Raw genomic sequence first — 24,663 nt, 5'->3', positions numbered from 1 at the left:
ATCTCTGCACCCCACGCAGCAGTTTAGAAGGGCACAATCCTGATTCCCCTGCAGCAGCCTTCCCCCTTCTGTCCAGGTGGGTGGGATATGGGCCTGTTTTCACGCACACTCCTGCGGCGCCTCGTACACCTTTGATTGGGGGCAGTTTGGGGTCCCCACGCTAGTGCTGACATCAGCCAATGTGCAGAGCGGGGGGAGAATTCCATGTGCGCCAGGTGAGCAGAGACACAGCAAGAATAACGCGATTGATGAGTGTTCCCAGGGCACAAACAACCGACATCTTCAACCGGAGCCATCGGGGCAGTTTGGGAAGAAATACAAACACGTGTCCAAAGGCCATTCCTGCCCCTGGGCACAGAGTGCCTAACTGCCCCGGCTGCGCTCACACGTCACAGGAAATACCTTATTTCAACAGCATAACAGCAAATGGATTTTCCTTTGTTCTCTCGCCTTACACATGGACCGGCTGTGTCCAATGGCCAGCGTGCCCCATGTTGGGGACCCCCATTGCTGCACCTCTCTGGGGGTGCTGACCGCCCAACTTCTCAACGTCAAACTGAGGGACACTCAATAACGAGCCCCCTTTAAACAGCTCATCCTGTGCGCACGGTAGGAAAATCGGTGTTGGAATGACAGAGGCCCCAGTATTTTATGCTGCGGATGATAAATGAATGTATCAGGGCTTGATCCAGTATCAGGCACCGTGTTGAAGACACAGTCACACAGTCCTTGCTACACGCTCTAGTCCGTCACTCTCCCCCGGGAGCTCAGGGCTGGGATCTGGAGCCCACTCGCAGTTGAATCCCCCAGTCCCTTAGGAAAAGGGGAAGGTGCAAATGCGGCTACTCCCCTCCCCTGCTGAAAACCCCTCAGTCCCCAGACCCTGTAGCTCTGGCACTGAGAAGCCGCAGCCGCGTGGGTTCAAGCAGTGAAGCAGTTATTTACCGTGGGCCTTTCCCCAAATACACAAACCAGGGGTCACCAGATGAATTCAATAGCCAGGCCCTCAGTTCCTCTGTGAGGAAATACAGTCACTGCCGGGAGCTGTTCATTCCTCCCAGGGGTCCGAAAGTCTAATGAGGATTCCAGCGCCCTGTGCCCGGCGCTGCACAGACACACAGGCCGGGACAGTCTGACTCCTGCACCCGGAGCACTAGGGCGAGTCACTCAGATCCCTGGCAGCAGGAGTGTGTGTCTCTTATAAAGCGGGGGCATGCAAATGAGGGAGCCAGTTTCCTGTTTAAATCTGTGTCTCCCTCTGCCCAGGCTGCACCCGGAGACACAATCCGCAGCCCCTGGGTCTGTGCAGTGACCAGCCAGTCCCTGAGAACTTTCCCCTCCAGCACCAGGGAAAATGGGATTTTTGCTTCTGTTCGTTTTCGCTGTAGCAGCTTTGGAAGGTATTTTCCTCCTCTGAATAACGGGCAGAGTTAAAACAATAGATGACATTATCGCTGTTTATATACCAATATTTACAACCTGTCTTTATTCCCAGGCGTACGGTCCCAGGTGCAGCTGGTTGAGTCCGGAGGGGATGTGAAAAAGCCCGGAGACTCTCTCCGCCTCTCCTGCAAAGCCTCCGGGTTCACCTTCAGCAGCGCCTACATGAGCTGGGTCCGACAGGCTCCTGGCAAGGGACTAGAATGGGTCGCTTTTATAAGCACGGGTGGAAGTAGTACATACTACCTTGATTCAGTGAAAGGCCGATTCACCATCTCCAGGGATGATCCCAAGAGTGAGCTGTATCTGCAAATGACCGGCCTGAAGCCCGAGGACACCGCCCGCTATTACTGTGCTAGAGACACAGTGACACGAAACCGGTTAGTGGTCATACAAAAACCAAGGCTGCGGAATCGCGCTTCTCCCGGCAGCCGCGCGGGGGCAGCAGTGACACACACACCGCTCCGGGCTGGGACAGGAGACCCGGCACCCGGGTGAATGTAACACTAACCTCCCGGCAGTTTTAACCCTTCCGTTCCCGGGCAACGTGTCTCCCCTTCCTGCCCAGAGCCCCGCTGGGTGCAGAGATCCCTCGCTTCATCTGTGAACCCCAATCCGGAGTGAGTCCTGTTCTGAGTCGCTCTCCCCTCGCTGACCTGGCACCTTGGCTCTCCTGGGGCCCGTCTCTGTGTCAGACTCACAGGACAGCGTCTGTGAGTGTAAACGGGACAAGCGCATTGCTGGATTGATCCAGTGCCAATCAGAGACAGTGGGATTCATCCTCTTGCCCTCACTGAGGTTTGTATCACATCCAACGGATGGAGCGAATTCCTCATGGCACCAAATCCACTGCTAGTGTAAAGTCACTGCAGCTGCTTCCGCTAGACTCGAGTTACTCCTGATTTACACTAGCTGGGGATCTGGCTGTAACCGTGCCTTGGTGGGTGACAACCGAGAATATCAAATTCAGGATAAACTGATGAGAAACAGGGCAAATAAACCTTAAAACTGGCAGTTATTATCCCATAAGATATATCAACCCAGCGACAAAAGTAAACTGCTGTTTCACCACATTGGCTAACAAGAAGTCAGAAAAGCAGTTTCCTTAGGTTTTCCAGTCCTTGTATCACCAACAAAACCACTAGACTTAAAGATGAGTTGTTCTTTAAAACAATTTCATCAAATAAAATCCAGATAATGTCACACTCCAACACAAAATTGATGCAAGAAGGGGTGTCCCAGGCACTGCTGAATGCAACATTGGAGCTTCCCATTCTTGGTTCTGTATTATTACAGCTTCTAACCCAATAGAAGAAGTGTCAGTGTATAACAGAAATCATAGAATCATAGAATCTCAGGGTTGGAAGGGACCTCAGGAGGTATCTAGTCCAACCCCCTGCTCAAAGAAGGACTGACACCAACTAAATCATCCCAGCCAGGGCTTTGTCAAGCTGGGCCTTAAACACATCTAAGGAAGGAGAGTCTACCACCTCCCTAGGGAACCCATTCCAGTGCTTCACCACCCTCCTAGTGAAATATATTTTCCTAATATCCAACCTAGACCTCCCCCACTGCAACTTGAGACCATTACTCCTTGTTCTGTCATCTGCTACCACTGAGAACAGTCTATCTCCATCCTCTTTGGAATCCCCCTTCAGGTAGATGAAGGCTGCTATCAAATCCCCCGTGACTCTTCTCTTCTCTTCTGCAGACTAAATATCTCCAGTTCCCTCTGCCTCTCCTCATCAGGGCCACCCAGAGGATTCAGGGGGCCTGGGGCAAAGCAATTTCGGGGGGCCCTTCCATAAAAAAGGTTGCAATACTATAGAATACTATATTCTCATGGGGGCCCCTGTGGGGCCCCGGGGCAAATTGCCCCCCTTGCCCACCCCCCAGGGTGACCCTGCCACCTGTAATAAAACTGATTATTATGTTCTGCATTTATAAAGGGCCCTTTGCTGTGGCAGCTAGAGAACTTCTCCACAGCAGTTAAAAGCAGGCCCGCCTGGGTAAACACAGCAGTCGAGTTACTGCAATGTTTGCCAGGAAGAAAGCAAATGAAAAACTAAACAAAATCTCAAAGTCAGATCAGTCTATCTTGCCCCACAGCTCTTGAAACCAGCCAGCTAGTTCATTTTATTCACGCTCTGCATTTGCATTAGAGCTGATTGTGAACTTGAGAACCACTGTGTGGGGATGTGAGGGACCATCTTTTTGTTCTGTGTTTGCACAGCACCTAAGGCAATGGGCCTTTGTCCATGACCGGGGCTCCTAATTTGAGCTCAGAACTTGCAGGATGAGGATAAGTGGACTGTAACTGCCCAATGTGAACTATTGATCCTGTGTCAATTGGGGGGACATGGTGTTTACTACTGTAAATCAGCTGAGTACATATAACCCGAGTGCAAAGACATGCCAAAGGGTGTATTATTGGCTGGAGTTAAGGTTTATGGCAGAAAATGATTGCCCTGCAACTGGGTTTTCACCGTACAGCTATGTACACAGACACAGCTCTAGGTTACCACACAATGTGCTGTGTGACCATTAGCATGGCGCGGAGGCCAGTGAAGTCTCCTGTCTGTCAGGCTGCAGACTGTCCTGGATTCCATTAAAATCAGCCTGGTTTGCCAGTCATTATATCACTGGGATACACAAGCTGAAGGTTGTCGTAGGGAAACTCTCACCCCCACAGTACATTTTTAAGGGCTATTTGAAGGAAAAAAATGAACTGAGTTTTGGACTGTAGAAATGCAAAGCAGTTGTTTCCTCATGAGGGGGAGAATTTCTGCTTCCAAAAGTCAACGCTGTGCTTACAAGCCAAGTTTTCCAGACAAGCTTTGATCAGGACACAGCATTGTTCAGACACAGCGGGAACTATTTCCAAATGACTGGCTTGCCCTCCCTCGCTGAGGCCTGACAAACTCATTGCAGAGAATACTCTTAAATGCCCCCCTGCTCCAACTTCCACTTCCAGCTCTGCGCACTCCCTGCAGCCAGTCACTCACCCATAACCACTGGATGTGCTCTGTGCGTGCTCTCCAGCCTCTCCCAGTGCTCCTTCAGCTGGAGCTGCCACTGCCTGGGAGATGGGCTGGGAGCGCAGCCAGAGCACGTGCCCCCTCCCAACCCATCCCCAGCAGCTGCCCCTTAGGGGTGCTGCAAGAGGGTGGGGAGCCCCCTAGCTCCCCTGTGGGCACAGAGCTGCCCCCTCCCAGCCCCTGCACCATGCCCGGCTTGCCCAGCAGGAGCACTCACGTGGGGCGCAGCCAGGTGGTGCTTCTTCCCAGCGAGGAGTCTGTGGCAGGGCTGGCACAGAGCCCAGGCGTCCCCGCACCCATCCTCACCTCCCCGTAGGGCCTGGGGTGTGGCTGAGCATCACCCGTCTGCCCCATGCCAGTGCTTCCCTCCCACTTACCTCCGCCCGTGGCCGGAGCACCTGGGTCCTGCTCTGTGGGCAGCTCAGCCAATCGAGCCCATGGAAAAGGGCTGCGCTGCAGGTGGCGGCATGTCCCACAGCTCCGTACAGCAGCCACCAGCGTCTCTGAGAGGCCTCTACCCCCACCCCCCATGCCAGGGAAGGGATTCTCGGCCAGGGCTCGCAGGGCCCCTGTGGGGCCCAGGGCCTGGGGCAAATTGCCCCACTTTCCCCCCCCCGACATCCCTGTGTCTTATCTATCTATCTATCTATCTATCTATCTATCTATCTATCTATCTATCTATCTATCTATCTATCTATCTATCTTCATCAATGACTTAGATATTGGCATAGAAAGTACACTTATGAAGTTTGCAGATGATACCAAACTGGGAGGGATTGCAACTGCTTTGGAGGATAGGGTCATAATTCAAAATGATCTGGACAAACTGGAGAAATGGTCTGAGGTAAACGGGATGAAGTTTAATAAAGACAAATGCAAAGTCCTTCACTTAGGTAGGGACAATCAGTTTCACACATACAGAATGGGAAGAGACTGTCTAGGAAGGAGTGCGGTAGAAAGGGATCTAGGGGTTATAGCAGACCACAAGCTAAATGTAAGTCAACAGTGTAATGGTGTTGCAAAAAAAGAAAACATGATTCTGGGATGCATTAACCAGGTGTGTTGAGAGCAAGACAGGAGAAGTCATTATTCCGCTCTACTCTGCGCTGGTTAGACCTCAGCTGGAGCATTGTGTCCAGTTCCGGGCAATGCATTTCAAGAAAGATGTGGAGAAATTGGAGAGGGTCCAGAGAAGAGAAACAAGAATTATTAAAGGTCTAGAGAACATGACCTATGAATGAAGGCTGAAAGAATTGGGTTTGTTTAGTTTGGAAATAGAAGACTGAGAGGGGACATGATAGCAGTTTTCAGGTATCTAAAAGGGTGTCATAGGAAGGAGGAAGAAAACGTGTTCACCTTAGCCTCTAATGATAGAACAAGAAACAATGGGCTTAAACTGCAGCAAGGGAGGTTTAGGTTAGACATTAGGAAAAAAGTTCCTAACTGTCAGGGTGGTTAAACACTGGAATAAATTGCCTAGGGAGGTTGTGGAATCTCCATCACTGGAGATATTTAAGAGTAGGTTAGATAAATGTCTATCAGGGATGGTCTAGACAGTATTTGGTCCTGCCATGAGAGCAGGGGACTGGACTTGATGACCTCTTGAGGTCCCTTCCAGTCCTAGAATCTATCTATCTATCCCCATCCACCTCCTCTATCTATCTATCTATCTATCTATCTATCTATCCTCACCCACCCCATCCATCCATCCATCTATTTATCCCCATACACCCCATCTATCTATCTATCTATCGAACAAATATCTCCACACACCCCCTCTTTCTTTCAACTCATGGTCACAGTGCTCCGACCACAGACTGAGGAAAGTGTTTCTTCTATTTACATGTGTCCACGCAAATTAATAAACAAATGTCCCGGTTAAATTCTGCCCTGCCTGTGACCTTGCATCTCCCCCTATAGAGACACACTGTCTTGTCTACAGTTTTCCATTTCTTCCCCATCTTTGAAATTTTTACTTCTCTCAACCCAGGAAACTTAGGTTTGGTTCAAATTATTTGTCATTTTTACAATTTCCCAAGGTAAATTTTAGCCTCCTTAAAAATCATAGGGTGTAACCCCAGTTCCAAGGCCCGCAGCTTTAATTCCGACCTCATCTGATAAGAGCATAATTGTTCACACCTTTCTGTTCCCGGTAATCACAGATTGTTTAATTTCGATCTGTCCTGCTCTCTAGCCAAATACTCTTCTCTCACATAACATGAGCCAAAGCCCACTAAAGACCATGGAAATATCTCCCGTCACCACGGTCGATTTCAAAGCAATCCCTAGTAGTTAATGGCTGGCTATGTGATGCCACTGACATCATCTCCTTATTTCTCCAGATATGAAACCACATATTCCAGGCACTGCACAAGCACAGTAAGGAGTAAGAGGAGACTCCTGTAGGTGACTCAATTAAAGTAATTCAGATCATTAAGGGAAGGCATGTGTATCTCTTATAGAGAGGGGAATATGCAAATGAAGCTGGCAGGTTCCTGTTTAAATCTCTCCCTTGGTCTCCCAAGGCTGCACCCGAAGAGGCAATCCACATCTCCCCTGTGCATTTGCCCTCCAACACCAGGGAAAATGAGACTTTGGGTCTATTTAGTTTTCATTGTTGCAGCTTTGCAAGGTATTTCCTAACGCAAATCGCTGGAGAAGCAGACGGATATTTAGCTATTTCCTTACTAATGTTTTTACTGCTTCTTTATTCCCAGGTGTCCGGTCCCAGGTGCAGCTGGTGGAGTCCGGAGGGGATGTGAAAAAGCCCGGAGACTGACTCCGCCTCTCCTGCAAAGCTTCTGGGTTAGACTTCAGCAGCGCCTACATGAGCTGGGTCCTCCAGGCTCCCGGCAAGGGGCTAGAATGGGTCGCTACTATATACACTGATGGGAGTAGTACACACTATCTTGGTTCCGTCAAAGGCCGATTCACCATCTCCAAGGATGATTCCAAGAGTGAGCTGTATCTGCAACTGACCGGCCTGAAGCCCCTAGGACACTGGCCACTATTACTGTGTGAGACACAGTGGTATGTCTACACTACGGGATTATTCCGATTTTACAGAAACCGGTTTTTTAAAACAGATTGTATAAAGTCGAGTGCATGTGGCCAAACTAAGCACATTAATTCGGCGGTGTGTGTCCATGTACAGAGGCTAGCCTCAATTTCTGGAGCATTGCACTGTGGGTAGCTATCCCATAGTTCCTGTAGTCTCCCCCGCCCATTGGAATTCTGGGTTCAGATCCCAGTGCCTGATGGGGCAAAAAACATTGCTGCTAGTGCTTCTGGGTACAGCCTCACCCCTCCCTCCATTTCGTGCCTTTTTTCCTGGATGAACTGTGCGGATGCCAATCAACGGCAAGCATGGACCCTGCTGAGCTCAAGACAGCAATCGTGGACATTTTAAACACCTCGCGCATTCTCGTGCAGTCTATGCTGAATCAGGACCTGCAAAACCAGGAAAGGAGGCGGCAGCTATGGCAGAGCGGCGACGAGAGTGATGAGGACATGGACACAGAATTCTGTCAAACTGCGGGCCCCTGCGCTTTGGAGATCCTGCTGGTAATGGGGCAGGTTCTAGCCATTGAATGCCGATTTTGGGCCCGGGAAACAAGCACAGACTGGTGGGACCGCATAGTTTTGAAGGTGTGGGACGATTCCCAGTGGGTGTGAAACTTTTGCATGCATAAGGGCACTTTCATGGAACTTTGTGACTTGCTTTCCCCTGCTCTGAAGCACCACAATACCAAGATGAGAGCAGCCCTCACAGTTGAGAAGCGAGTGGCAATAGCCCTCTGGAAGCTTGCAACGCCAGACAGCTACCAGTCAGTCAGGAATCAATTTGGAGTGAGCAAATCTCCTGTGGGGGCTGCTGTGATGCAAGTAGCCAAAGCAATCACTAAGCTGCTGCTACGAAAGGTTGTGACTCTGGGAAATGTGCAGGTTATAGTGGATGGCTTTGCTGCAATGGGATTCCCTAACTGTGGTGGGGCGATAGATGGAACCCATATCCCTATCTTGGCACTGGAGCACCAAGGCACCCACTACATAAACCGCAAGGGGTACTTTTCAATGGTGCTGCAAGCACTGGTGGATCACAAGGGACGTTTCACCAACATCCACGTGGGATGGCCGGGGAGGGTTCATGATGCTCGTGTCTTCAGAAACACTACTCTGTTTAAACGGCTGCAGCAAGAGAATTACTTCCCAGACCAGAAAATAACGGTTGGGGATGTTGAAATGCCTGTCGTTATCCTGGGGGACCCAGCCTACCCCTTGATGCCATGGCTCATGAAGCCATACACAGGTAACCTGGACAGTAGTCAGGAGCTGTTCAACTACAGGCTGAGCAAGTGCAGAATGGTGGTAGAATGTGCATTTGGCCGTTTAAAGGCACACTGGTGTACATTACTGACTCGCTCAGACCTCAGCCAAACCAATGTCCTCATTGTTATTGCTGCTTGCTGTGTGCTCCACAATCTCTGGGAGAGTAAGCGGGAGACCTTTATGGTGGGGTGGGAGGCTGAGGCAAATCACCTGGCCACTGATTACACACAGCCAGACACCAGGGTGATTAGAAGAGCACACCAGGAAGCGGTGCGCATTAGAGAAGCTTTGAAAACCAGTTTCATCACTGGCCAGGGTATAGTGTGACTGTTGTGTTTGTTTCTCCTTAATGAAACCCACCACCCCTTGATTGACTCATTCCTCTTCCTCCTCATCTTCCCCATCCACAGAATCCTCAGCCCTGGCTGCGATTACCACCCCCACCTCGGAATCCATGGACAGTGGTGGGGTAGTGGTGGCAGACCCCCTAGAATTGCATGCAGCACAGCCGTATGCTTTTTTGGTTTTCTGGTAGGCTTGTCTGAGCTCCTTAACTTTCACACGGCACTGTACTGAGTCCCTATTGTGGCCTCTCTGCATCATGCCCTTGGAAATTTTTTCAAATGTTTTTTCATTTCGTCTTTTGGAATGGAGTTCTGTTAGCAACGGAATCCTCTCCCCATACAGGGATCAGATCCTGTACCTCCCATGCAGTCCATGCTGGAGCTCTTTTTTGATTCTCAGGAGACTGCATTGTTACCTGATGAGCTCTGCATGGTCACCTGTGCTGATGATCTCTCCACACTGGGCGAACAGGAAATGAAATTCAAAAGTTCATGGGGCTATTCCTGTCTACCTGGCCAGTGCATCCGACTCCAGATTGCTGTCCAGAGCGGTCAAAATGGTGCACTGTGGGATAGCTCCCGGAGGCCAATACCATCGAATTGCGGCCACATTAACCCTAATTCGACATGGCAATACCGATTTGAGCGCTACTCCCCTCGTCGGGGAGGAGTACAGAAATCGGTTTAAAGAGCCCTTTATATCGATATAAAGGGCTTCATTGTGTGGACGGGTGCAGGGTTAATTCGGCTTAACGCTGCTAAATTCAGTTTAAAGGCATAGTGTAGACCAGGCCACAATGAAACGAAACCAATTTGTGATCATACAAAAACCCAGGCTGCAGAATCACTCTTCTCCCAGCAGCCGCGCGGGGGCAGCAGTGACACACACACCGCTCTTGGACAGGAGACCCGGCACCCGGGTGAATGTAACACAAACCTCCCGGCAGTTTTAACTCTTCCGTTCCCGGGCAATGTGTCTCCCCTTCCTGCCCGGAGCCCCGCTGGGTGCAGAGATCCCTCGCTTAATCTGTGAACCCCAATCTGGAGTGAGTCCTGTTCTGAGTCGCTCTCCCCTCGCTGACCCGGCTCGTTGGCTCTCCCGGGGCCGGTCTCTCTGTCAGACTCACAGGACAGCATCTGTCAGTGTAAACGGGACAAGTGCACTGGGGTTCGCATCAGACCCAACGGAAGGAGCGAATTGCCCCTCAGGCCAAATCCTCCGCTGGTGTAAAGTCACCGCAGCTGCTTCCGCTAGACTCGACTTACTCCGGATTTACACCAGGGAGCCTCTGGCCCTTTCAGCAAACTGGGACGTTTAGCGGATTAACGCAGTGGAAGGTGATTAGTTCATTATAACCGATGTGGGGCCCCTCACCATGGCGTCTCGGCCTTTCACACGCGGTTATCGCCTTTCTCCCCACAACGATGCCAGGAGGTCAGGAACTATCCCAGCCCCTGGTTCAGAGAGGGGAGACTGAGCCACAGAGAGCTGGAGGCTGGATATAGAAATGGGCCATTCAGAATCTGGGTGGGGCTGTGGGCAGAGATCACCCAGCACCTGAATAATCCCCACTCTGCTGAGCCTGGGGATGTGGCACCGCTGGGACTTTCCCAAGCGGCTGGTGGATTGTTTTCATCCCACTGACACTGGGCAATCACCACCCGGACTCTCTGCTTGTGTCAGTGGGTGGAGCTGAGACATCCCGACCCATAATAAAGTTCCACAATGTCACAGAATCACCATGGAGATAACAGACCCTGCCCCTTGGACCGTGATGACATCACTCAGCCCAGTGGTGGCACTGAGGGCATTGGGGATAGTCACATTGTCAAGGTTCCTTCCCCACTCTGAACTTTAGGGTACAGATGTGGGGACCTGCATGAACACCTCTAAACTTAACTACCAGCTTAGATCTGGTTTTGCTGCTACCACTCCCAAATACTGACTCCCTTCTCTGGAAAGTCTTGAGAGACATCTTCACCAAGTCCCTGGTGAACACCGATCCAACCTCTTGGATCTTAACACAAGGAGAATTTAACTACTTCCCCTTCTTTCCCCCACCAATTCCTGGTGAGTCCAGATCCAATCTCCTTGGATCTTAAAACAAGGAAAAATCAAGCAGGTTCTTAAAAAGAAGGCCTTTAATTAAAGAAAGAAAGGTAAAAAATCATCTCTGTAAAATCAGGATGGAAAATAACTTAACAGGGTAATCAGATTTATATAGCCCAAAGGAACCCCTTCTAGCCTTAGGTTCAAAGTTACAGCAAACAGAGGTAAATCCTTTTAGCAAAAAGGAACATTTCCAAGTTGAGAAAACAAAGATAAACCTAACCTGCCTTGCCTGGCTGTTACATACAAGTTTGAGATATGAGAGACTGGTCAGAAAGATTTGGAGAGCCTGGATTGATGTCTGGTCCCTCTTAGTCCCAAGAGCGAACAACCCCCAAACAAAGAGCACAAACAAAAGACTTCCCTCCACCAAGATTTGAAAGTATCTTATCCCCTTATTGGTCCTTTGGGTCAGGTGTCAGCCAGGTTACCTGAGCTAAAAGGATATTGGAGTCTCTGGCCAGGAGGGATTTTATAGTATTGTACACAGGAGGGCTGTTCCCTTCCCTTTATAGTTATGGCACACGTGACCAAGGATTTTAAGATGGAGTCACTGGAATTGAAATTGGAACATTAATACACACTTTAAAAGCTTATACAGTATATGAGAAAATACTTGTACCTGAGAGAACTTAATGGGTTTGAAAAGTGTGAATAAAGACTAGCTTCCTCATACAGCTGTTATTTATGACAATGTCAGCACATTCATTTCAGCTATATTGGCCTCTCTAATAATTTCAAATGATGACTTATAAGCAAGGTCTGACTGAGCTCTCCCCTGACAGCTAGTGCTGAGCCAGTGGTGGGTGGAAAGGCTTCAGGACCAGCCTGTATTTACATGAACTCACCTACTGTGCTGAGGTATCCAGCAGCCAGAGCTGTGCTGCCCAAGTGATCGATTTTGGCTGGTGTTGGGTCACAAATCACTGAAGTGTTAAATGTGGGGATCATGAAATGTTGTTCTCCTTATTGTCTGAGTAAAGGGCAGCAGAACTGTGCTTAGCCTGACTGAATGAGGGGGTCTCCCTCACTGCTTAATTTGTGCTAGGGCTGAGCCCCGGGCACCCCTGGGCTCGGCAGTTCATCGCCCTGGGACCTCTGGGCTTGTCACATCAGTTACGAAAGTAACAAACTTGCGTGACCCACAGCACCTCTTTCATTATAAATGAATCACTGGTCACCCCCAACTGAACTGCACTCCCCAAGAAGGAGGTTTGGATGCCAGATCGCAGTGGAGGGGGCAGGGAGGAGACAGGTGTTTTGCTTGGTGGTATGGGCTCTGCCTAAGGCTTTGGCTACACTTGCACTTCAAAGCGCTGCCGCGGCAGCGCTTTGAAGCGCTAAGTGTAGTCAAAGCGCCAGCGCTGGGAGAGAGCTCTCCCAGCGCTGTCTGTACTCCACCTCCCTGTGGTGAATAACGTACAGCGCTGGGAGCCGCGCTCCCAGCGCTGGGGCTTTGACGACACTGGCGCTTTGCAGCACTGCAATTTGTAGCGCTGGAGAGGGTGTGTTCTCACACCCTGCTGCACCGCTGCAAATTTGCATGTGTAGCCAAGGCCTAAGAGTCAGAGGCACTATTTGACCTGCCCCTCTCCACTGTTGAAAGACAGAGCTGATTAGGCTCCACAGAGAGTCTTTTGTTCTGTTAAGTGAGCACTAGAGCTGAAATCACTGATAATCAGGTCTAAGTGCTTAGACCTGCTGTGGGGACAGTGTGTCTGTGGAAGAGACGGCCTAGCCTGCACTAGCAGTGAGGTTTCCCCACCGAGAGCTGAAATCACTGAGAGGGTGGAACCTTGAGACACCGACTCACAGAGGTCACAGTGGCAGGTGGCAGCAGCATTGGGGATGGAGCAATAGAGTGAATGGACGCACAGCGAACAACAGCACCCAGAGCATTGGACTATGTTTAGTGACTTTGCTCCAGAATGTTAGATTTGTGGCTGGGAAACATATACATATACATTTCCTAGTAGCCAATATTTTAAAATGCATTATTTGCTAAGGTCGTTATCTCACATTGTTGCTATCTCAAGAGGTCATTATCTTGGGGAGTTTATATACTGATTGTAATGATGATGATGTAAGAATAGCCATATTGGGTCAGACCAATGGTCCATCTATCCCAGTATCCTGTCTTCTGACAGTGACTATTCCAGGTGCTTCAGAGGGAATGAACAGAACATGGAATCATCCAGTGATCCATCCACTGTTGCCCATTCCCAGCTTCTGGCAAACAGAGGCTAGGGACATTTCAGAGCATGGCTCTGCATCCCTGCCATCCTGGCTAATAGCCATTGATTGTCCTAACCACCATGAACTTATCTAGTTCTTTTTTAAACCCTGTTATAATTTTGGCCTTCACAATATCCCTGGCAAAAAGTTCCATGGGTGACAGTGCATTGTGTGAAGAAATACTTTTTGTTGCCCTTCTCTGTACCTTTTCCAATTCCAATTTTTTTTTGAGATGTGGTGACCAGAACTGCATGCTGTATTCAAGATGTGGGTGTACCATGGATTTATATCGTAAAAATGGAGGAGTTTGCTTTGCCAGACTGATCAGCTAAACCAATACTGACAACCTATATGAAAAGGCTGCATCGATATGCAGAAATCCTTATAAGCCAGTCACTATCAAAGCCAATTTTAGAATAACTGAATGAGGCTGTTAAGTAGCATTACCATATTTGAATATTCAAAAAAGAGGACACTCCACAGGGCCCTGGGCCCTGCCCAAACTTCCCCCCTCCCCCCCCCCCCCATTCCAACCCCTTCCCTAAAGTCCCCGCCCCAACTCTGCCCCCCCCATTGGACCCCATCCCAAAATCCTCGCCCCAGCCCTGTCTCCTCCCCTGAGCACGCCTCATTCCCCCTCCCAGCCACGGAAAACAGCTGTTTGGCTGCGCAAGCGCTGGGAGCTAGAGGGAAAAGCAGGCACGCTCTCCAGTGATCAATATTCACTTTCTTTCTTGAATGATCAACTCTTCTTTGGGGAAAAATAATAATGGCAAAATCCTGGACATTTTTAGTTATTTAAAAATTCCTCCTGGATGGTGATTTAAGAACCAAAAAGCAGAACATGTCTGTAAAAATACGGATGCATGGTAACCCTACTGTTAAGAATGCTGGAGACACAACTCAGTTTATGTGAACCAACATGGCTGTTGCATCATACTTTCTATTTAAGCAAGAGATACCACATGCTACCAACTGGAGGCCAATGTTAAGTGCATTGTCACTTGTTCATCCTGAAGTGGGACACTGGTTTTGAACAATACCAGCAAATGCGCACTATCTTCCTGAAAAAACTCACCTGACTCTCTAGGATCATGCGGTGCAACAGTGAAAGACTCAGCAGTTGAAAAAGTGAAGAACTCTCTCACCATATTCAAAATATGTGCATGCATGGCTGATGAAGCACCAATGCAAATAGGCATCAAGTATTAAGTCATTGTGTATGTTATCTTGATGTCAGGGATAGGCCAGTAGATGCATTTCTAGATGTTCAAGTTATAGAAGATACTTGTCAATCGGATCCCAAACAGATGGCTGCTTGTGCATTTGATGGAGCTGCAAATCTCTCTGGAAGACATGGTGGAGTACAAGCTTTGCTGCTCTGAGTCTCCCCATGGCAGCGTGGTGTTTCCTTGCCTGAGTGGGCGGTGCAGGGTGCTGCTGGGCTGGGCAGGGGGCGCAGATCTTGGCTTGCGTGCTGATGGGGTGAGTGGCTGGGCCACCCAAACTGCACAGTCCATATTTCAGTCTTACTAGGAGCTGGGCTGCTGCTTCTGAGCACTCTCTGCTACGTTCGCTCATTTAAAATGAGCCTGATGTTCCCCAAATCATTAACTGACATGGGTAAGGAGCGTGCTGGAGAAATGACTGCTGTCCGACTGGTGCTAATTCCGACACTGCCACTTGATCAAACGGTCAGGTCATTATCTTTAAAAAGTTGTGCCTGAATGAAAGGATTTATCTGGGCTCAGATTCGTTTCCATGGGGGCGGGGGTGGGAGAGAAGAAGGGGAAAGCCGGGCTAACCCTTGGGGGGGGGGGTATTTCATGGCGCTCTCCCCCAGTGCGTCTCCCTGAGCCCCACCGGCTGTACTGCAGCACAGGGTTACATGGCTGGTGGCACTGATGATGTTACTGGCCGCTTGGGGCTTCCTTCCTGGTCCAGGAGAGCTGGGGCTTAATGTTGGAATTTTTGAAGACATTGGCGGGAATGCCCCCCTGGAAATGTGCTGCCCCAAGTACGTGCTTGCTTTGCTGGTGCCGGTCCTGCTGGGAAGGGGGATGGCTGGAGTGGCTGGTCAGCAACTATGATCCTAAGTAAGTCCTACACCTCCTCTGTCCAGGGCTGATTCACAGTCTCCAAGGACAGCGCCAACTTCTACCTGATAATGAGAAGCCTGAGAGCGGAGGACACCGTGTTACTGTGGGAGACATGGCGACACTTTCAGGTGTAGAGCACTGTGAGTTAAACCAGCCTTCGGAGAGCACAGGAGGGAAAGCGCTGAAGTCTGTCAACACTGCCAGCTGCCAGCTCATTGGCATGGCCACATTTGCGGCACTTGCAGTGGCATTGGGAGCTGTGCATTATGGGCAGCTATCCCAGCATGCAAGTGACTGCAATGTGCTTTTCAAATGGGGGGTGGGAGGTGGGGTGGAGTGTGACAGGGAGTGTGTTGTGTGTATGTGGGGAGAGAGGGAGTGGGTTTGGGGTGGGGCTGAGAGCATGTCAGCCTGCTGTCTTGTAAGTTCAGACAGCAGCAGACCCCGCTCTCCTGCCTGTCTCACTCACACACAGCATTCCCCAGCAATGGTTGCTTTGTCCCAGAGCAGATAAGCAGCTGGCTGTCAGAAATGGAGCTTTCAAAGGGGATATCGGCATGCCTGCAGTGATTACAAAACAATCACCAGAGCGGCCACTTGACTTGGGGGATTATGGGATGTTTCCGGAGTCTGATCACAGCGCAGTAATGCAACACCTTGTTCACTCTCGTGCCGCAGTGCTCCAGTAGGTGTGCAGCAAATGTTATTCCACTTGCCAAGGTGTAGTACCAGAAGTGCTGTAGCTGTGGAGTTAACGCGCTCTATGTGCTTTCCAGTGTGGACGAGGAGTGAGCTAGGGTGCCCAGGGCTGCTTTATCGCGCTGTAACTCACAAGTGTAGCCAAGCAGCTGTGGTTCTTTCTTCATCAATCACCCCCCTGGAGAGTCTCATGCCTCTTGATATCTCCTGGGCATGGTCTGTACCGATGGTGTAGGCTCCCCGCACATTTTGGAGTATCCCTGCTTCAAGGGAGAGAAATGTATTGATTTCAATGGGCTTTCACCCTCAGACACGATGGGGGTGCATGACTCTCCTCGCCCATCCACTAGACAGGACTCCCTGCAGAGTGTATCTCCCCTCTCTAGTGTAGCCCCAGTGGATAAACCTGTTTGCAAATCCCTGACCCAGCGGCTGCTCCTGGGTCCCAGACCAGTGCTCTGTCATCTGGACCAACCTTCCCACCCTCCCAGCAGCCAGGTCCTGCCGTGTGCGCTGAGCTGGGCAAACCGTCTGTGCGGGGTGTAAAGGGGACACCCGTCCCTGAGGGACATCGCCGTGTACTGAGCGCTCCCCCCTCCCCCGTCATCTCTTATACCCGCCCTGGGGAACCCGCATGCAAATCCCCGCCCCGGGGGGTTCCTGGTTAAATACAAACCCCCGGTTCTAGGAGCCTCCGTCTCTCCCCAGACACAGAACTGCCCGTCCTGCCCGCTGGGGAGTTTTCCTCCTTCTTTGAAAGCGAGAATGAAATCTCTGCTGCTTTTCCTTTCCCTCTTCTCCACCCTGGCCTGTAAGTCTCTGTGGGGAAGCAGGGGAATTAGGGACACACACACAGAGCTTCAGCGGCTAAATCATCCCTGGATTTATTTCCCCTTCCCCAGGTGTCCTCTCCCAGGTGCAGCTGGTCCAGTCCGGCCAGGGCGTGGTGAAGCCCGGAGAGACCCTCACCCTGACCTGCGCTGTCTCCGGCTTCTCTATCTCTACTCAGCATTACGGCTGGCACTGGCTCCGGCAGCCCCCCGGGAAAGGGCTGGAGTGGATGGGACGGGTATATCCGTATAGTAGCGGGACCACAAACTACGCCCCGTCTCTGCAAGGCCGAATCACCATCGCCGCAGACACCGCCAAGAACCAGTTCTCGCTGCAGCTCCGCTCGCTGACAGCTGCAGACACCGGCACCTATTACTGCGCCAGAGAGACACAGTGACACAGAGCAGAGCGGGACTGGCACAAAAAGGGGAAGCGGTTTCCCAGCAGCCCAGGGGGACGACAGGCACAGGGAGAGGTGAGCCCCTGAGAGAAACAGATCACACAGGGTGAAGTCACTATGAACAAAATACATAGACAGAGGTGGTTTTGTTTTAAATCCATGCTGCAGTTACCCAGTTTCTCTGGACGCGCCTTACCTTCCGTGGCCACAGAAATCGTCTCAAACTCACTATTAAAACAAAGGTATTTCTCTCATTAAATGGTTATCGGACCGGGCAGGGAAAGATTCATGGAATTAAGAGCTACAGAATAATCGCCCGGTGGGGCTCTTCAGCAGCACGTTGTTTGGAAGCAAACAGCCAACGCCTCACTCTGGCCCTGTGCCTGCACCGTGCTGAGCCGGGTAAATCTCTTCCCCTCTCGGGCCAGCGCTGAATCTCTGTGAGTGAAATTCACCCCAGTGCCCAGAGCCCAGCACAAAGGCCTGACCCCCTAGTGAGCCCCACCTAACCACCAAGCGCCCTTTTAACATTTCACAGGCCCGGTCCTGTCATCCTGACAGGACCCAACTTCTCTATTTTTACCGCATTTCCCCTAAGGTGCCGCCTTCTGTGCCTCTGGGCCCCAGATTCAGCCTCATCGAACCGATTCATAACAAAGTGCAAGTTTACAGAGATCCAAACACAAGGCCTAGTTCAGATTTCCCAGGACTTTCCCAGTCCCACGCAGACGCTTAGAGATGCACAATCCGGATTCTCCCCTGCTCTGCACCTTGTGTTCCACGTTTAACCTCTGCAAGCAGATGGGATGTGGCCCTGTTCTGCCATCCAGCGCCTCCTGCCCTTTCAGAACAGGGGAAAGTTTCAGCTCAGATGTCTACAGTCTGCTACAGCTGATGTATAGAACAGGGGCAGAAGCCCAGTTTGTCAGGTGACCAGAGCCACAATGTAAATAACCTGCTGGTGAAGACTCCACAGGAACGGGTCACAAACCCTTCACAGGCTGAACTTTATTCATCTCCGCCCAGCCTCGGTGCATAGACTGTCAGGTCACTTTCCGAGCGGTTCCCTGGCTTAGAACAAGGGGCTGCAGGGACCAACTCCCAGAGTCCCCCCAACCAGCTCCTCCCCTCGCCCCGCTGCTGTGGGGTGTCACTGTAGCGCAGACTCTCTTCTGCCTGGGGGGGGGGGTGTTTGGTCTCCCGTTAGGTGACGGGGGGGAGGGGGTGTTTGTTGTGGCCGCTTCCCTCACTGTTCCCTCTTCTCACCCCTCCCACGGGGGCCCAGCCGCAGCTTGTTCTCACCCAGGCGGGTCCTGAAGTGAAGCAGCCCGGAGCATCCACCTGCTGAAACGCTCCGGCACCGGGTTTAATCCCAAGGACCGGGGGTCCAACGGGAAACGGGAAGGGGGTTCGGGTGGCTGCTGAGTTACCACAAGCCATCAGTGGCAACCTGCTCCTCCGCCACCCTCCAGGGGCGATTCACTCACCCCGATCTGTTTGTCTCTCTCTTATCTAATTTGTTTTACTCTCAGGGCCTGGCCACGCTGGAAACTTCAACGCGCTGTGGCGGGAGGGCTCCCGGCAGCGCTTTGAAGTGCGAGTGTGGTCCCGGGGAGCCTGGGAGAGCTCTCCCCGCGCTCCTGGTAATCCACCTCCAGGAGAGGAATAGCTCCCATGGCTGGGAGTCTGTCTACACTAGCGCTTTAAAGCGCTCAGACTTGCTGCGCTCAGGGGGGTGATTCTTCCCTGGCTACACTCAAAACTTCAAAGCACTGCCGCCTGAGCTTTGAAGTGCGAGTGTGATCTCTCCCCCGTGTGGAGCTCTCCCAGCGCTGCAGGTCTCCACCTCCACAGGTACTCCACCTACACACCCCTCAGGGAGAAATTTGCAGCGCTGTAAAGTGCCAGTGTAGCCAAGCCCGATCATGTCCCTCCTTCACCCTGCTTTACACTGGGCTGGGGAAGACAGGAAGCAGCTATAGAACCAAGGTGGAACCTGAACTGGATTTTTTCACACCCTGGTTTTGCCACAGTTTGCACACACCGGAGGAAGGCGGAATTGTGCTTCCTGAATACGCTGCTTCATTTGCAAAGCCACTGGGGTTTCTCCAATTGCAAACACCTGCACTGAGGTTTCAAGCAATAGCCCAGAATTTTCCCGATTCAGGGGTATGAACAAGGGCATCATCCAGCTAACACTGAATTAACAGCCGCTTGCGGTGAGGCTTTTCCCCTTTCACTTTCACGGGTTTTCCGTCATTACTGAGGGGCATTGACAGAGCACTTCCCACAAGAACGCCTCTTTACTCAAGTTACCCAGGTCAGAAAACAATCAGATTTCCCACGGTAAGGAGAATCCACCCAGCGTATCGCTGGAAATGTTCCGATGAAGCGTTGGAAACACACCCGTTCATTTCAATGATCTTTAGACAGGACCGAGTTAAGAGACATTCCTCTGTTATAGGCCCTTACATATACCAACACATCTGAGCCCGTAAAAACCCACATGCAACCACACACACACACACACTTGTTGCTTCATTCACCCATACAAAGACCTATACAGCCGAACACACACATACAAGCGCCCTCCCACACACGTAACCATACACTCTAGCACTCACACAGAGATACACACGCAGAAGCACACGTGCTAATAAGCACACAGAAAAAGCCTTCAGACAACTTCTGGGGGTGATAAAGTTGAAAAGACTGGATCTGAAAAGTCTTAGCCAAATTCTCTTCTCGGTTACACTATCCTAAATCCGGAACCCATCCCCGGCACTAAATTGAATTATTCAAGATTTCTAGTGACTAAATCAGAGCAGCCTGACCAATACGAAGTGATCTGTGCAACCAGTTTAGAGAGCTGGTCAACTGCCTTTACCTACCCGTTACTGCGCGGTGCATTGCGGGGGTCCGTAGATCACTTTCCCATAGTGCTCAGCACCAAACAGAGAGTCGGCAGGGCTGGGAATTTATTTCCAGTTATGCCACTTATTTCCTGGCTGGTCTAAGGCCAATCTCTTCACTTCCACGTGCCTCAGTTTCCTCTCGGGCAAAAAGTGGGGATAATGCCGCTTATCTCCTTTGTAGAGTGCTCAGAAATGTCTGGAGGAAAACCACTGTACAGGAAATAGGGTTTACTATCATCCTCCGTACTGGGATTATCTCACGCAGCTCATGCAGAAATGATATTGAGTCCCTGACAGGCTGAGGTTCATGACCTTAGTAGTATTCGGGAAAATTCTTTATTCCCAAATCCCGTAAATAGTTTCACTATGATCAGTCAGATTTGGTATTTTATCCATACCTGGGAATCTGACAGGAGTCTCCTACTAATCTCATTTCTCTGAGAGTTCTCTGCTTCAGTCACAGCTGCTGATCCTCTGAGGGAAGCATCCTCTTCATCGTAATTAGCTCTGTTCTAGTGATAAATCCATTGCCTCTGGTGAAGACATGTTCAATTGGTATTTCAAGAAACAACTAACAACTTGCTGCCTCAGAGTTGTGAACACAGGGCCTGACACAGCTCGCCTTGCACTCAACAGGAGGGTTTCCGTGGGGTTGGGAAGGGTTTTGCGTCAGGCTCTGAAAGAATGTGAGACGCTTTCCTTATACTAGACATTGCCCAAGTTAATCATTGCACCCAGCCAGCTGTTTTCTCATGGGAATGAATATCTATCCGCTGGCAGTTGCCAGCCGTCCCCAGAGCAATTTCTCCTCTAACTCCAAGGACACCTGAGCAAAAGTGCCAACGGGAAGGCTAGATTTTTTTGAAATTGGGAAAGAAACTTTCCCTTTGTCTGTTGTTCTCTCTGGGCTGCAGGGACATGGAGCAGGAATGTTGTGTGGTTTGACTCAGGTAGTGATCGGGAATGTTTAGATAGACGCCATCAGGTTTATCTTTCTTTTGGCTTGTGGAGCTCCTCTGTGCTAACCCCAGATGCATTTGTTTGCTTGAAACCTTTAAGCTGAACCCCCAGGAAAGCTTTTTGGGGAATTGCTCTTCTAAAATCTAGCAAAAGCTTAAATTCCAGATTATTTTCTTGCGTTTTGTATTTAATAAACTTCACCTTTTTAAAGAACAGGATTTGGATTTTTCTGTCCTAAGAGGTTTGTACAAATGTTTTTTCATTAGCTGGTGGCACCAGTTAATGTCCTTTGTTTTCTCTCTCAGCTCTTGGGGTGTGTGTGAAAGGGCTGGAGGGTACCCCACAAGGAGGAATTCCCAAGTGCTCCTTCCTGGGTCCAAGGTTGTGTTGTTGTTTGTTTGTTTGTTTGTTTGTTTGTTTGTTTTGGGGGGGTTGCAATTTGGTGGTGGCAGTGTTTACCAAGCCAAGGTCACAGAAGAGCTGTAACATTGGGAGTTTAATACAAGCTTGGAGTAGCAAGTATTATTTTTTTATAATTAACTGCACCCAGATGAGGCACGAAAGTCCCGTTATCCCCATTTCACAGCCTGAGAACTGAGGCGCACCGATGGGAGTTGGGCGCTTCGGTGCATTAGAAAATCTCTCTGATGCGTCAATACCTGGAACAATCCGGATCCCAGTGACTTGCCCCGGGAGACACAGGAAGTCTGTGACAGAGCAGTAAACCCCAGGGCAGGCAGAGTCCCAGGTGAGCGCCCCGACCCATGAGGGACCCTTCCTCGCTTCCTTGTGCTTCTCTGGTCTCCAGGCAGGTGAATTGGGCTCTTTCAGCGCGGAGGTTTTATGTGTCACAAGGAGCGGGATATGCAAACGAGGGTGGTGGGTTCCTGTTTAAATCTGAGCCTCTCTCTGCCCAGGCTGCACCCGGACACACAATCCGCAGCTCCTGGGTCTGCGCAGTGACCTGCCAATCAATCCCCTGAGAACTTTCCATTACAGCACCAGGGACAATGAGACTTTGGCTCCTCTTAGTTTTCGCTGCTGCGGCTTTGGAAGGTATTTCCCCCCCCAGTCAACCTATATAAAGTCCAAGGGATTATTATATGGACGGTGCTGCAATGGGAGTGATTTATAACCTACCTTTACTCTGTGCTCTCAGGGGCTTCATTGGAAACATGTGGCTCATTGTTCCCTTTTTGACTTAAATGCGCTCGTTCAATCCGCTGCTGCTTTTAGATTTTATTTACAAATTTTCCCTTCTCCCCCAGGGGCCCGCTCCCAGGTGGTTCTGACCCAGTCGGGGCCAGCGCTGAAGAAGCCCGGAGAGTCCCATACGCTGCAATGTGCCACCAGCGGGTTCGCTCTGAGCAGCACCTGGATGAGCTGGATCAGACAGGAGCCCGGGAAGGGGCTGGAGTGGCTGGTCAACTACTATGATCCCTCAGACAAGCACTACGCCTCCTCCATCCAGGGCCGATTCACAGCCTCCAAGGACAGCACCAGCTTCTACCTGCAAATGCCCGGCCTGAAGCCCGAGGACACCGCCGTGTATTACTGCGCGAGAGACACAGCGAGGGGAAGCGAGTCCGGGCTTAGACAAAAACCTTCCTGGCAGCTGCAGAGGAAGTTCTCCGCCTGGGGGCGCTAGCGCGCCGCAGACTGCACAGAACTCGGTCATGGGCGCATCGCAGAGAAAGGGGCCGGGGAAGGAATGTCGGTCCCTGGGTTATAAATAGTTGAGGGTAAAGGGCATTTCTAAGTGAGTTTTAAAGAGTCACCCTGGAGTTGCTCTGTACGTCAGACATTGCCCCGCTAAGAGCTCCTATGAGCCGTGTTCACACCTACACAGACACACAATCACAGACATACAATCATACAAGCACCCCCACACACACATCCACACCTTCAAGCACTTACACTAAGATACACAAACAAAAACACACATGCAAATACACACCCTGAAAAAGCCTTCTGACAATTTCTGAGTGTGTCAAAGGAGAAAAGACTGGAATTGAAAAGATTCAGCCAAATTCTGCTCTCAGTTACATTGGTCTAAATCCGGGGTCACTGCCCTGAACTAAACAGATTTATTCCAGATTTACACTCAGCAACTGATAAGGGAATCAGACCTAACACGGAGTGAAAAATAGCCCATTTACATAGCTGGTCTACTGGCTTTACTGCACTGTACATTGTAGGTGTCCATAGGGTAAGCACCAAATTGAGATTTAAAAGAGCTAAAATTTACTTCCAGTTCTGCTACTTATTTCCTGGGTAATCTTGGGTCAGTCACTTCACTGCTACGTGCCTCAGTTTTCTCATGTGAAATATCGTTATAACGCTGCTCATCTGCTTCGTAAAGTGCTCTGAAATCTATGGCTATATAGGAGGCCTTCACAACAACCTCTGGCAAAGAGTTCCACAGGTTGACTGTGTTGTATAAAGAAATACGTCCTTTTATTTGCTTTAAACATGCTGCCTATTAATTTCAATGGGTGATCTCTAGTTCTTGTGTTATGAGAAGTAGTAAACCACATGTCCTTATCTACTTTCTCTACACCAGTCGTGATTTTATAGACTTCAAACATAACTCCCCTTAGCCATCTCTTTTCTAACCTGAAAAGTTCCAGTTTTATTAATCTTTCCTCATACAGAAGCCGTTCCATAATCCTAGTTATTTTTGTTGCCCTTTTTTGAACTTTTTCCAATGCCAATATATTTTTTTGAGATGGGGCAACCACATCTGCACACAGTATTCAATATATGGGCATACCATGGATTTATCTGGAGGCAACATGATATTTTCTGTCCTATTTTCTATCCCTTTCTTAATTATTCCCAGCATTCTGTTCCTTTTTTGACTGCCGCTGCATATTGAGTGGATGTTTTCAGAGAACTACCCACAATGACTCCAGGATCTCTTTCTTGAATGATAACAGCTAATTTAGACCCCATCATTTTGTATGTATAGTTGGGATCGTGCTTTCCAACATGCATTACTTTGAAGAAATCAACATTAAATTTCACCAGCCATTTTGTTGCCCAGTCACCCAGTTTTGAAATATCCTTTTGTAGCTCTTCACAGTCTGCCTGGGTTTTAACTATCTTTAGTTCCCCAGCAGATGTCATTTCTGAAATCCAGCCGATCTATATGGGGCCGAGAATCATGGGATCCTGCAATCATGGAAAAGTAGGTGTGGAAAGGCCATCAAATCCATCCGCCCTTATTCACGGGGGACCAAGTCCACCTTTCCTAGAGAATG

General features: G+C 50.1%; 3 gene segments (V, D, J or C); all 3 read left to right on the top strand.

Annotated features, from left to right (window-relative positions):
- The first annotated feature begins 1,354 nt into the window (after positions 1–1,354).
- LOC123347647 lies at positions 1,355–16,387 on the top strand. The segment is given in 3 exon segments: positions 1,355–1,400; positions 1,496–1,820; positions 16,372–16,387. Coding segments are annotated over 3 exon segments (387 nt in total).
- Positions 16,388–17,059: 672 nt separating this feature from the next.
- Positions 17,060–17,583, top strand: LOC123347646. The segment is given in 2 exon segments: positions 17,060–17,105; positions 17,197–17,583. Coding segments are annotated over 2 exon segments (372 nt in total).
- A 4,752-nt stretch (positions 17,584–22,335) lies between these two features.
- On the top strand, positions 22,336–23,048 carry LOC123347645. The segment is given in 2 exon segments: positions 22,336–22,456; positions 22,669–23,048. Coding segments are annotated over 2 exon segments (426 nt in total).
- The last annotated feature ends 1,615 nt before the right edge of the window (positions 23,049–24,663 follow it).

The sequence above is a fragment of the Mauremys mutica genome, chromosome 13 (assembly GCF_020497125.1).
Source record: "Mauremys mutica isolate MM-2020 ecotype Southern chromosome 13, ASM2049712v1, whole genome shotgun sequence".
In the NCBI taxonomy this organism is placed as follows: domain Eukaryota; kingdom Metazoa; phylum Chordata; order Testudines; family Geoemydidae; genus Mauremys; species Mauremys mutica.
Note: the sequence above shows the minus strand (reverse complement) of the source record. Positions and strands in the feature narration are given on the sequence as shown.